General features: G+C 48.0%; 1 protein-coding gene across 1 annotated transcript in view; it reads right to left on the reverse strand.

Annotated features, from left to right (window-relative positions):
• Positions 1–12,540, reverse strand: part of LOC134933420 (matrin-3-like) — a 221,607-nt gene that overhangs the window by 117,859 nt on the left and 91,208 nt on the right. Inside the window, exon 9 of the mRNA XM_063928616.1 lies at positions 9,247–9,372. Coding sequence (XP_063784686.1) covers positions 9,247–9,372 — 126 coding nt within the window. The remainder of the gene's footprint in view (positions 1–9,246; positions 9,373–12,540) is intronic.

The following is a 12,540-nucleotide window of genomic DNA, read 5'->3' on the forward strand; positions in this document are numbered from 1 at the left end:
CTATGCAACCCAGTGAAGCATTATAGTGGCAAGCAGCAGGGGAACATTTACAGTATATAAACACATACAGTCCCCCCATAATGGGCGGCAGCGTGAGCCGACCGCCCGCAATAGTACCGAAAATGTAAGTAAGTGAGCGGCGGCAGTGAGAGCTGCCTACCGCTCTGTACCTGCACCATCTGCGGAGGCCATGACGGGACTTTTCTGTAAGCGCCGTCCTGCGTCCTTGTGCAGCCCGTGGCTGCAATCAGCTGCGCTGATTTTAGTCAATGGCGGGGCCCTTTGTATGAGCGCCGGCAGACCATCTGCTGCTAATGCAGCACCAATGATCCCTAACCCGAACTTCTCTGATAAGTTGAGAAGGGATCAGGTAGAAAAACCAAAACTTGTTTGAAATAATCTTGCTTGAAGAATCGCAGGACATTCAGTCCTCAGTATCTTCCGCTAGAGGCACAGAAAAATACTGAAGGCTCTATGGGATTATGGAGGGGATGGCCAGTTACTAATTTCAATATTTAAATATGTGCCATTTCTGGCTACGCCCAGTCCATAACCCAAGAGTACTCCAGTGACCCCTAGTGGATGAAAAATAAATTTGTCAATCGAGGATATGATATACGAAAGTTGACACAAATCAAAAAATAGGGCATTGGCCATACCACGTGACCAACTCTTTGCATCAAGAGATAGGAAGGTGGATGCTACACACATCCCCTGGGTTAATCACTATAATGCAAGGAGCAGCGACATCAGTAAGATTGCTAAAAATGTATGGCCTATTGTAAGCAGTGATAAGAATTTGAATCTAAAAGATAAAACCCTGATGCCTTGTTACACCAGGGGTAAAAATATCGGAGATTGGGTTGTTAAAACGTATATTACTATGGCCAAAAATGATACTGTACAACAACGGTTCCTAGCCAGGAAGAATGGATGTTACAAGTGCTTGAATTGCACGACTTGTCGCTCTATGGTTGCTGGCGATTCGTTCATGCATCCACATAGTGGCAAGAAATACTTAGACATCGGGTGACATGTACTACTAATTATATAATTTATATGATCACATGCCCATGTGGATTAAGCTACGTCGGTAAAACAGATAGGACACTGCGGGAACGGATGGCCACACATAGGCCACACATAGAAATGCTATTGAGAAGGGATATAGTGATCAGCCGGTTTCTAGGCATTTCATGAGTGCTGGTCAATCTATTGGCCCTTAGATATAGGATTATAGACCATATTCCCCCTAGGCCTAGGGGAGGTGACAGATCCTTAACCCTTTTACGCTGTGAATCAAGATGGATTCACAGGTTGGGCACTCTGTCACCGAGAGGCCTCAATGAGAATTTGGGGCTACACTGCTTTTTGTGATAATTGTACGACTGTTATGAAGGATTTATTATTAATATCTTGCTTCTGGTTGGTTTTTTATCTGCAGTAATGTTGGCTTAGAATAATGCTCAGTACTATGACTTAAAATGCTATATGATTATTATGTATGCATAATAATAAGAATTTACTTACCGATAATTCTATTTCTCATAGTCCGTAGTGGATGCTGGGAACTCCGTAAGGACCATGCGGAATAGCGGCTCCGCAGGAGACTGGGCACAAAAGTAAAGCTTTAGGACTACCTGGTGTGCACTGGCTCCTCCCCCAAGCCTCAGTTAGGATACTGTGCCCGGACGAGCGTACACAATAAGGAAGGATTTATGAATCCCGGGTAAGACTCATACCAGCCACACCGATCACACCGTACAACCTGTGATCTGAATCCAGTTAACAGCATGATAACAGAGGAGCCTCTGGAAAGATGGCTCACAACCACAATAACCCGATTTTTGTAACAATAACTATGTACAAGTATTGCAGACAATCCGCACTTGGGATGGGCGCCCAGCATCCACTACGGACTATGAGAAATAGAATTATCGGTAAGTAAATTCTTATTTTCTCTGACGTCCTAGTGGATGCTGGGAACTCCGTAAGGACCATGGGGATTATACCAAAGCTCCCAAACGGGCGGGAGAGTGCGGATGACTCTGCAGCACCGAATGAGAGAACTCCAGGTCCTCCTCAGCCAGGGTATCAAATTTCTAGAATTTAGCAAACGTGTTTGCCCCTGACCAAGTAGCTGCTCGGCAAAGTTGTAAAGCCGAGACCCCTCGGGCAGCCGCCCAAGATGAGCCCCTTTCCGTGTGGAATGGGCTTTTACAGATTTTGGCTGTGGCAGGCCTGCCACAGAATGTGCAAGCTGAATTGTGCTACAAATCCAACGAGCAATAGTCTGCTTAGAAGCAGGAGCACCCAGCTTGTTGGGTGCATACAGGATAAACAGCGAGTCAGATTTTCTGACTCCAGCCGTCCTGGAAACATATATTTTCAGGGCCCTGACTACGTCCAGCTACTTGGAGTCCTCCAAGTCCCTAGTAGCCGCAGGTACCACAATAGGCTGGTTCACGTGAAACGCTGAAAACACCTTAGGGAGAAATTGAGGATGAGTCCTCAATTCCGCCCTGTCTGGAAGATCAGATAAGGGCCTTTACAGGATAAGCCCCCAATTCTGACACGCGCCTGGCCGAGGCCAGGGCCAACAACATGACCACTTTCCATGTGAGATATTTTAACTCCACAGACTCAAGTGGTTCAAACCAATGTGACTTTAGGAACCCCAAAACTACATTGAGATCCCAAGGTGCCACTGGAGGCACAAAAGGAGGCTGTATATGCAGAACCCTTTTACAAAACGTCTGAACTTCAGGAACTGAAGTTAGTTCTTTCTGGAAGAAAATTGACAGGGCCGAAATTTGAACCTTAATGGACCCCAATTTTAGGCACATAGACACTCCTGTTTACAGGAAATGCAGGAATCGACCTAGTTGAAAATTCCTCCATCGGGGCCTTACTGGCCTCGCACCCCGCAACATATTTTCGCCAAATGCGGTGAAAATGTTTTGCGGTTACATCCTTCCTGGCTTGATTAGGGTAGGGATGACTTCATCCGGAATGCCTTTTTCCTTCAGGATCCGGCGTTCAACCGCCCTGCCGTTAAACGCAGCCGCGGTAAGTCTCGGAATAGACAGGGTCCTTGCTGGAGCAGGTCCCTTCTTAGAGGTAGAGGCCACGGTTCCTCCGTGAGCATCTCTTGAAGTTCCGGGTACCAAGTCCTTCTTGGCCAATCCGGAGCCACGAGTATAGTTCTTACTCCCCTCCGTCTTATAATTCTCAGTACTTTTGGTATGAGAGGAAGAGGAGGGAACACATACACTGACTGGTACACCCACGGTGTTACCAGATCGTCCACAGCTATTGCCTGAGGGTCCCTTGACCTGGCGCAATACCTGTCCAATTTTTTGTTTAGGCGGGACGCCATCATGTCCACCTTTGGTTTTTCCCAATGGTTTACAATCATGTGGAAGACTTCTGGGTGAAGTCCCCACTCTCCCGGGTGGAGGCCGTGCCTGCTGAGGAAGTCTGCTTCCCAGTTGTCCACTCCCGGAATGAATACTGCTGACAGTGCTATCCCATGATTTTCCGCCCAGCGAAGAATCCTTGCAGCTTCTGCCATTGACTGCTTCTTGTGCCACCCTGTCTGTTTACATGGGTGACTGCCGTGATGTTGTCCGACTGGATCAACACCGGCTGACCTTGAAGCAGAGGTCTTGCTAAGCTGAGAGCATTGTAAATGGCCCTTAGCTCCAGGATATTTATGTGAAATGATGTCTCCAGGCTTGACCATAAGCCCTGGAAATGTTTTCCCTGTGTGACTGCTCCCCAGCCTCGCAGGCTGGCATCCGTGGTCACCAGGACCCAGTCCTGAATGCCGACTCTGCGGCCCTCTAGAAGATGAGCACTCTGCAACCACCACAGGAGGGACACCCTTGTCCTTGGTGACCGGGTTATCCGCTGATGCATCTTAAGATGCGACCCGGACCATTTGTCCAGCAGGTCCCACTGGAAAGTTTTTGCGTGGAATCTGCCGAATGGCTTTGCTTCGTAGGAAGTTACCATTTTTCCCAGAACCCTTGTGCATTGATGCACTGAGACTTGGCTCGGTTTTAGGAGGTTCCTGACTAGCTCGGATAACTCCCTGGCTCTCTCCTCCGGGAGAAACCCCTTTTTCTGAACTGTGTCCAGAAATCATCCCTAGGAACAGAAGACGAGTCGTCGGAACCAGCTGCGATTTTGGAATATTGAGAATCCAATCGTGCTGTCGCAACACTACCTGAGATAGTGCTACACCGACCTCCAACTGTTCCCAGGATCTTACCCTTATCAGGAGATCGTCCCAGTAAGGGATAACTAAAACTCCCTTCCTTCGAAGGAGTATCATCATTTCGGCCATTACCTTGGTAAAGACCCGGGGTGCCGTGGACCATCCAAACGGCAGCGTCTGAAACTGATAGTGACAGTTCTGTACCACAAACCTGAGGTACCCTTGGTGAGAAGGGTAAATTTGGACATGAAGGTAAGCATCCTTGATGTCCAGAGACACCATGTAGTCCCCTTCTCTTGAATTTGAACCTCTGTATGTAAGTGTTCAAAGATTTTAGATTTAAAATCGGTCTCACCGAGCCGTCCGGCTTCGGTACCACAACAGTGTGGAGTAATACCCCTTTCCCTGTTGCAGGAGGGGTACCTTAATTATCACCTGTTGGGAATACAGCTTGTGAATGGCTTCCAACACTGCCTCCCTGTCTGCTTGTAAAGCCCCAGCGTCATGCTGAGGGCTTGGCAGAGGCGGGAGAGGGCTTCTGTTCCTGGGAACTGGCTGATTTCTGAGGAACCTTTTGCCCACGTGCCCTTATGGGAACGAAAGGACTGCGCCTGATAATACGGCGTCTTCTTATGTTGAGAGGTGACCTGGGGTAAAAACGTGGATTTCCCAGCTGTTGCCGTGGCCACCAGGTCTGAAAGACCGACCCCAAATAACTCCTCCCCTTTATAAGGCAATACTTCCATATGCCATTTGGAATCCACATCACCTGACCACTGTCTTGTCCATAACCCTCTTCTGGCAGAAATGGACAGCGCACTTACTCTTGATGCCAGTCGGCAAATATCCCGCTGTGCATCACCCATATATAGAAATGCATCTTTTAAATGCTCTACAGGCAATAATATACTGTCCCTATCTAGGGTATCAATATTTTCAGTCAGGGAATCCGACCACGCCAACCCAGCACTGCACATCCAGGCTGAGGCGATTGCTGGTCGCAGTATAACACCAGTATGTGTGTAAATACATTTTAGGATACCCTCCTGCTTTCTATCAGCAGGATCCTTAAGGGCGGCCATCTCAGGAGAGGGTAGAACCCTTGTTTTGACAAGCTTGTGAGCGCTTTATCCCCCCTAGGGGGTGTTTCCCAACGCACCCTAACCTCTGGCGGGAAAGGATATATGCCAATAACTTTTTAGAGATTATCAGTTTTTTTATCGGGGGAAACCCACGCTTCATCACACACCTCATTTAATTTCTCAGATTCAGGAAAACTACAGGTAGTTTTTCCTCACTGAACATAATACCCCTATTGGTGGTACTCGTATTATCAGAAATGTGTAAAACATTTTCCATTGCCTCAATCATGTAACGTGTGGCCCTACTGGAAGTCATATTTGTCTCTTCACCGTCGACACTGGAGTCAGTATCCGTGTCGGCGTCTGTATTTGCCATCTGAGATAACGGGCGCTTTAGAGCCCCTGACGGTCTATGAGACGTCTGGACAGGCACAAGCTGAGTAGCCGGCTGTCTCATGTCAATCACTGTCTTTTGTAAAGAGCCGACACTGTCATGTAATTCCTTCCAGCAGTTCATCCACTCAGGTGTCGACCCCCTAGGGGGTGACATCCCTATTACAGGCAATTTGCTCCGCCTCCACATTTTCCTCCTCATACATGTCGACACAAACGTACCGACACAGCACACACACAGGGAATGCTCTGATAGAGGACAGGACCCCACTAGCCCTTTGGGGAGACAGAGGGAGAGTTTGCAGCACACACCAGAGCGCTATATATATACAGGGATAACCTTATATAAGTGTTTTTCCCCTTATAGCTGCTGTATTGTTTATACTGCGCCTAATTAGTGCCCCCCTCTCTTTTTTAACCCTTTCTGTAGTGTAGTGACTGCAGGGGAGAGCCAGGGAGCTTCCCTCCAACGGAGCTGTGAGGGAAAATGGCGCCAGTGTGCTGAGGAGATAGGCTCCGCCCCTTTCTCGGCAGCCTTTTCTCCCGTTTTTCAGTGTAATTGGCAGGGGTTAAAATTCATCCATATAGCCCTGGGGGCTATATGTGATGTATTTTCGCCAGCCAAGGTGTTTTTATTGCTGCTCAGGGCGCCCCCCCCTAGCGCCCTGCACCCTCAGTGACCGAAGTGTGAAGTGTGCTGAGGAGCAATGGCGCACAGCTGCAGTGCTGTGCGCTACCTTGGTGAAGACAGGATGTCTTCTGCCGCCGATTTTCCGGACCTCTTCTTGCTTCTGGCTCTGTAAGGGGGCCGGCGGCGCGGCTCTGGGACCGGACTCCATGGCTGGGCCTGTGTTCGATCCCTCTGGAGCTAATGGTGTCCAGTAGCCTAAGAAGCCCAATCCACTCTGCACGCAGGTGAGTTCGCTTCTTCTCCCCTTAGTCCCTCGATGCAGTGAGCCTGTTGCCAGCAGGTCTCACTGAAAATAAAAACCTAAAACTAAACTTTTCACTAAGCAGCTCAGGAGAGCCCCTAGTGTGCACCCTTCTCGTTCGGGCACAAAAATCTAACTGAGGCTTGGAGGAGGGTCATAGGGGAGGAGCCAGTGCACACCAGGTAGTCCTAAAGCTTTACTTTTGTGCCCAGTCTCCTGCGGAGCCGCTATTCCCCATGGTCCTTACGGAGTTCCCAGCATCCACTAGGACGTCAGAGAAATATTTATATGCATACTAGGGTCTCAATCTCTGCTGATAAGGTACCTGTCCACGCTGCCACAACGCTATAAACCCATGCCGACACAATCGCCGGTCTGGGTAGTATACTAGAATGTGCACACTATCTGCAGGATCCCTGAGAATAGCTAGTGCAAACAGGACACCCAAGGGGAAGATTCTCAACACATCCTGGCCCTAGTGGGGAAAGGATACAGCCTGAGAATTCTCTTGTGGGAAGCTGCCGTCTCTTGTCTGGAGATTCCCGCTCTTTTTCCTCATGAGAGTAGGGAAATTTACCTCAGCATACTTCCCCTTAACATGTGTACTCTCGTGTCAGGGACAGATGAGTCATCAGTGATATGCAAATCATCTTTTATTCCAATAATCATATATTGAATATCTTTTAGCCCTCTTGGCTGTAACTTTGCATTATCGTAGTCGACAGTGGAGTTAAACTCCGTGTCGATACTTTGTTATTTTGGATAGTGAACATAGAGAGACTCTGAAGGACTCTGTGACATACGGACAGACCAGGGTAGATTTCCTTTCTGTTCCCTAACCTTTTGTGCAATAATTTTACCTCAGCACTTACACATATCCAAACAGGTGTCGCTGTTGTCGACGGAGACACCCTCCCACACACATATCCGCTCTATCACCTCCTTAGAGGAGCCTTTTACCTCAGACATGTCGACACACGCGTACCGACACACCACACACACAGGGGATGCTCTATTTGAAGACAGTTCCCCCACCAGGCCCTTTGGAGAGACAGAGAGAGTATGCCAGCACACACCACAGCGCTATATAATACAGGGATGTACACTATACTGAGTGATTTTTCCCCTATAGCAGCTTATTGCGCCTAAATTTATGTGCCCCTCCTCTTTTTTACCCTTTGTGTACCAGGATACTGCAGGGGAGAGCCTGGGGAGCTTCCTTCCAGCTGAGCTGTGAAGAGAAAATGGCGCCGGTGTGCTGAGGAAGAAGGCCCGGCCCCCTCAGCGGCGGGCTTCTGTCCTTTTATGTACTTTAATGGCGGGGGTTAATGCACATATACAGTTTATCAGACTGTATTATGTGCTTTTCGCCAAGTAAGGTAATCTAATTGCTGCCCAGGGCGCCCCCCCCCCCCCCCCCAGCGCCCTGCACCCATCAGTGACCGGAGTGTGTGGTGTGCTAAGGGAGCAATGGCGCACAGCTGCAGTGCGCTACCTTAATGAAGACCAGAGTCTTCAGCCGCCGATTTTCAACTTCTCTTCGTTCTTCTGGCTCTGCAAGGGGGACGGCGGCGCGGCTCCGGGACCGGACGACCGAGGACTGGGCCTGTGTTCGATCCCTCTGGAGCTAATGGTGTCCAGTAGCCTTAGAAGCCCAAGCTAGCTGCAAGCAGGTAGGTTCGCTTCTCTCCCCTCAGTCCCACGTAGCAGTGAGTCTGTTGCCAGCAGATCTCACTGAAAATAAAAAACCTAACAAATACTTTCTTTTCTAGGAAGCTCAGGAGAGCCCCTAGGGTGCATCCAGCTCTGGCCGGGCACAGATACTAACTGAGGTCTGGAGGAGGGGCATAGAGGGAGGAGCCAGTGCACACCAGATATAGTACCTAATCTTTCTTTTAAGAGTGCCCAGTCTCCTGCGGAGGCCGTCTATACCCCAAGGTCCTTACGGAGTACCCAGCATCCACTAGGACGTCAGAGAAATAGCTTACCTGAAAATAACAAACATTTAAATAAACTGAAGAAAAACTCTGGAGCTCGAGAGTGTGCATCCTTTCCGGAGGGCACATTTTCCTAAACAGTTGTGAGGGAGGGAATAGAGGGGAGGAGACAGCACAACCTGTTGGGGAAATTTCAAGTGCACCAGCTCCTTTGGACCCCTTCTATACCCCATTGTACTAAGGTATCCCTTATGGATGAGAGAAACATTGGCAATTAATAACACATCCACTTATCAGGATATCATGAAGAGCATCATCTGATGTTTTTAAAATCCTAAAAACAGGGCATAAACATTATATCCAAAATATAAGGAGTGTTGCCATGATTGTCATGTTAGGATGACAGGCGTGTTGGAAGCTGTAACAGCCTGTAATTACGTGAAGCGGGTCGTTTCAATCTTCAGGTTACTTAACCCTTAGCGGGGCAGCCGTAAAAAAAGGAATAGAAAGCTTTGCAGCCTTCTTATTGATATCTCCTAAGCTTAGAAGCCTGGAGGAAACATTACTGAGCGCAGTCTGGTGACAATAGGAATACAGTTCACGTAGCACACAGACCAGAAGTAGAACATTGTGTGAGCCAAGCGACAGCAGAAACATGAACGTGTTCTAATGATAAATACCTTAACGGACTTAAATTTCTGAGATATGAAAACTGCAACTCTCTTTCCGAGTACAATAGCTGGATGTGCACGGTAATAATCCCTGATTGCTATAGCTTCTTCAGGAGTGGACATTTCAATGAGAGCCTGCGGAAGAGGGAAAGAAGAAAGGACATGTGATTGTTATACACTACGTGCTCTAACATTCGGCTTTAGTAATTGCACAGCAAAATAATGGACTAGAACAATTATTTTACCAACATGTGCAGTGAGTCTACCTTTACAGGTGTCCACGTAAATCTAGCATCCCTGCACGCTAAACAGCCCTTCTAGTCATGCCATGCCGCAAAACGATGCAAATAGGACGCACAAGCATATTATGCTGATTAAAATGATATGCGGATTGTCTATATTGTCTGTGTGACTGCGGCTGTATCTTCATACAAAGTGCTACACTACAGTTTTCCTGTAAAAAAACACACTAACGCATCATTTCGTATGCACATACAGCAGCAGAAGTAAAAACTATAGGAATGCTGCATCTAATTTTAATCAGCAGAGTCTGCCTATGCGTCCTATTCACATACAGCGCATCTGGAAAGTATTCACATCACTTCTTCGACATTTTGTTATGTTAGAGTCTTATTCCAAAATGGGGAGGGGGGGGGGGGGGGGGGGGAGAATTTCCTCCTCAAAATTTTACACACAATACCCCATGACAACATGAAAAATAGGATTTACCAGGTAAATCCTTTTCTTTGAATCCATAGGGGGCACTGGAGTACTCTTGGGATATGGACGGCTTTAGCAGGAACAGGGCACTGAACATTTAAATTTAGAACTCTCCTCCCCTCCATATCCCAGAGTACCTCAGTGTTTTTTACTGAGCCGAACAGGAGACAATGGAGAATTACATAACGGACAACAAAAAAGTTGACACATAACGTTACTGACAACTAAACAGTTGACACCATAACCGATAGAACTTGAAACTTTGAACCAGTCGGTGAGAATATGTTACCATAAGATTCTCTGAACTTACCACAAACCAGGTAAAACTGCTCTGGGTGGGCGTCCAGTGTTCCCTATGGATTCAAAGAAAAGGATTTACCTGGTAAGTACCAAAATCCTATTTTCTTTTTCATCCACTAGGGGTCACTGGAGTACTCTTGGGACGTACCAAAGCTTCCCACGTGGGCGGGAGAGCTGTTTGGCACCTGTAACACTAGACGGCCAGAGCTAGATGCTGATGCCGCAAACGTATCAAACTTGTAAAATCGCACAAACGTGTGCACTGATGACCATGTAGCCGCACGGCAAAGCTGCGTCATAGAAGCCCCACGACCAGCTGCCCATGAAGTTCCCACAGAATGTGTGGAATGAGCTGTTACTGATGTAGGCAGCTGTAACCTACCATGAAGGCAAGCCTGACGTATGGTCAGTTTAATCCATCTGGATAAGGTCTGCTTAGAAGCTGGCCAACCCATCTTGGCAGCATCATACAGAACAAACAACGTATCCAAAAATATTAAGACTTTAAGAAACAACGTATCCAAAATATTAAGACTAAGAAATCTAAAACCAGATTCAAGTCCCATGGCGCTGTAGGTGGAATGAATGGAGGCTGTACTCTGAGGACACCTTGCAGAAAAGTGTGTACAGACGGCAATAGAGCCAATCGTCTTTTAAAGTAAATTGACAAAGCAGATACCTGCACCTTTAGTGTAGATAAACGCAGTCCTCCATCCAGCCCCGTCTGTAGAAATAACAAAAGACGGGATAACTTGAAAGATGATGTCAGAAACTTCCGATCCTCACACCAACCTATATAGGCACGTCAGATTCTGTAATAATGAGCTGCCGTAACTGGCTTCCTAGCACGTAACATGGTTGGTATAACAGATTCTGGAATGCCCTCTCTCCTTAAGAGGGCGGTCTCAACAGCCACCCCGTCAAACGCAGCCGCGCTAAATCGGGGTAAAAGGAACGGATCCTGTTGTAACAGGTCCGGACGAAGTGGGAGCGGCCAAGGCTTGTCTGCGAGTAGTCCTCGGAGATCCGAGAACCAAGCTCTCCGAGGCCAATGAGGCGCCACTAGTATGAATGTGACAGCCTCTCTTTTGATCCGTTTTAGCAACAGAGGGAGCAGCGGAAACGGTGGAAACAGGTACACGAGGCTGTACGGCCACGCGACGGTGAGAGCATCCACCGCCACAGCCTTTGGATCTCGCGTTCTGGACACATACTGGGGCGTTTGATGATTGTGGCGAGATGCCATCAGGTCCACTTGAGGGTAACCCCACCTCTGGGCCAACATGTGAAACTTCTGGATGTAATGCCCATTCTCCTGGATGAAAATCCTGACGGCTGAGATAATCCGCCTCCCAATTGTCCACTCCCGGAATGAACACTGCAGACAATATCACTTGGTGATGATCGGCCCAATTGAGGATTCGAGCTACTTCCCGCATTGCCATGCGGCTTCTCGCTCCTCCTTGTTTGTTGATGTACGCAACCGCCGTCGTTGTCTGACTGCACCTGGACAGTCAGAGACCGAAGCATGTGCACTGCTTGTCGTAGCGCATTGTAAATTGCCCGAAGTTCCAGGACATTTATAGACAGCAATCTTTCGTGATCGGCCCAGAGTCCCTGGAGCTGACAATTTTGAACTACAGCTCCCCAACCTCTAAGACTCACGTCTGTCGTTAGAATTATCCAATTGCAGGCGCCAAACTGTTTCCCTGCGGTTAGATTGTGTACTTTGAGCCACCAGAGTAGAGATACTCTGGGCCGTGGAGACAACCTCACCCTCTGGTGAATTTGCAGATGCGAGCCCGACCACTGTGCGAGCACATCCAGTTGAAAAGGACGCAAGTGAAATCTTCCGAACTGAAGCGCTTCGAAAGCCGCCACCATTGTGCCTAAGAGGCGAATGCACAAATGTACCGAGACTGTGTGTGGCTTGAGCACTAATTGTACCGGATGACGAATAATCTGTACTTTGTTCTGGTAGGTAAATTCATTGATTTACCGTATCGAGAATCATACCTAGGAATTGAAGTCATTGAGACGGAATTAGATGTGATTACTTGAAGTTGACAATCCAACCGTGCTGAACTAGTACATTTTACGTTAGCAACGCATGTTGGAGGAGCATCTGTTGAGACGGAGCTTTGATGAGCAGATCGTCCAAGTACGGAACTATTATCACTCCCAGGGATCTGAGATGAGCTATCGTCACAGACATCACTTTGGTGAATACCAGAGAGGCCAAACGGTAGAGCCTGAAACTGGTAATGGTTCTGCCGGATTGCA

Source organism: Pseudophryne corroboree, chromosome 6 (assembly GCF_028390025.1).
Source record: "Pseudophryne corroboree isolate aPseCor3 chromosome 6, aPseCor3.hap2, whole genome shotgun sequence".
NCBI lineage: Eukaryota > Metazoa > Chordata > Amphibia > Anura > Myobatrachidae > Pseudophryne > Pseudophryne corroboree.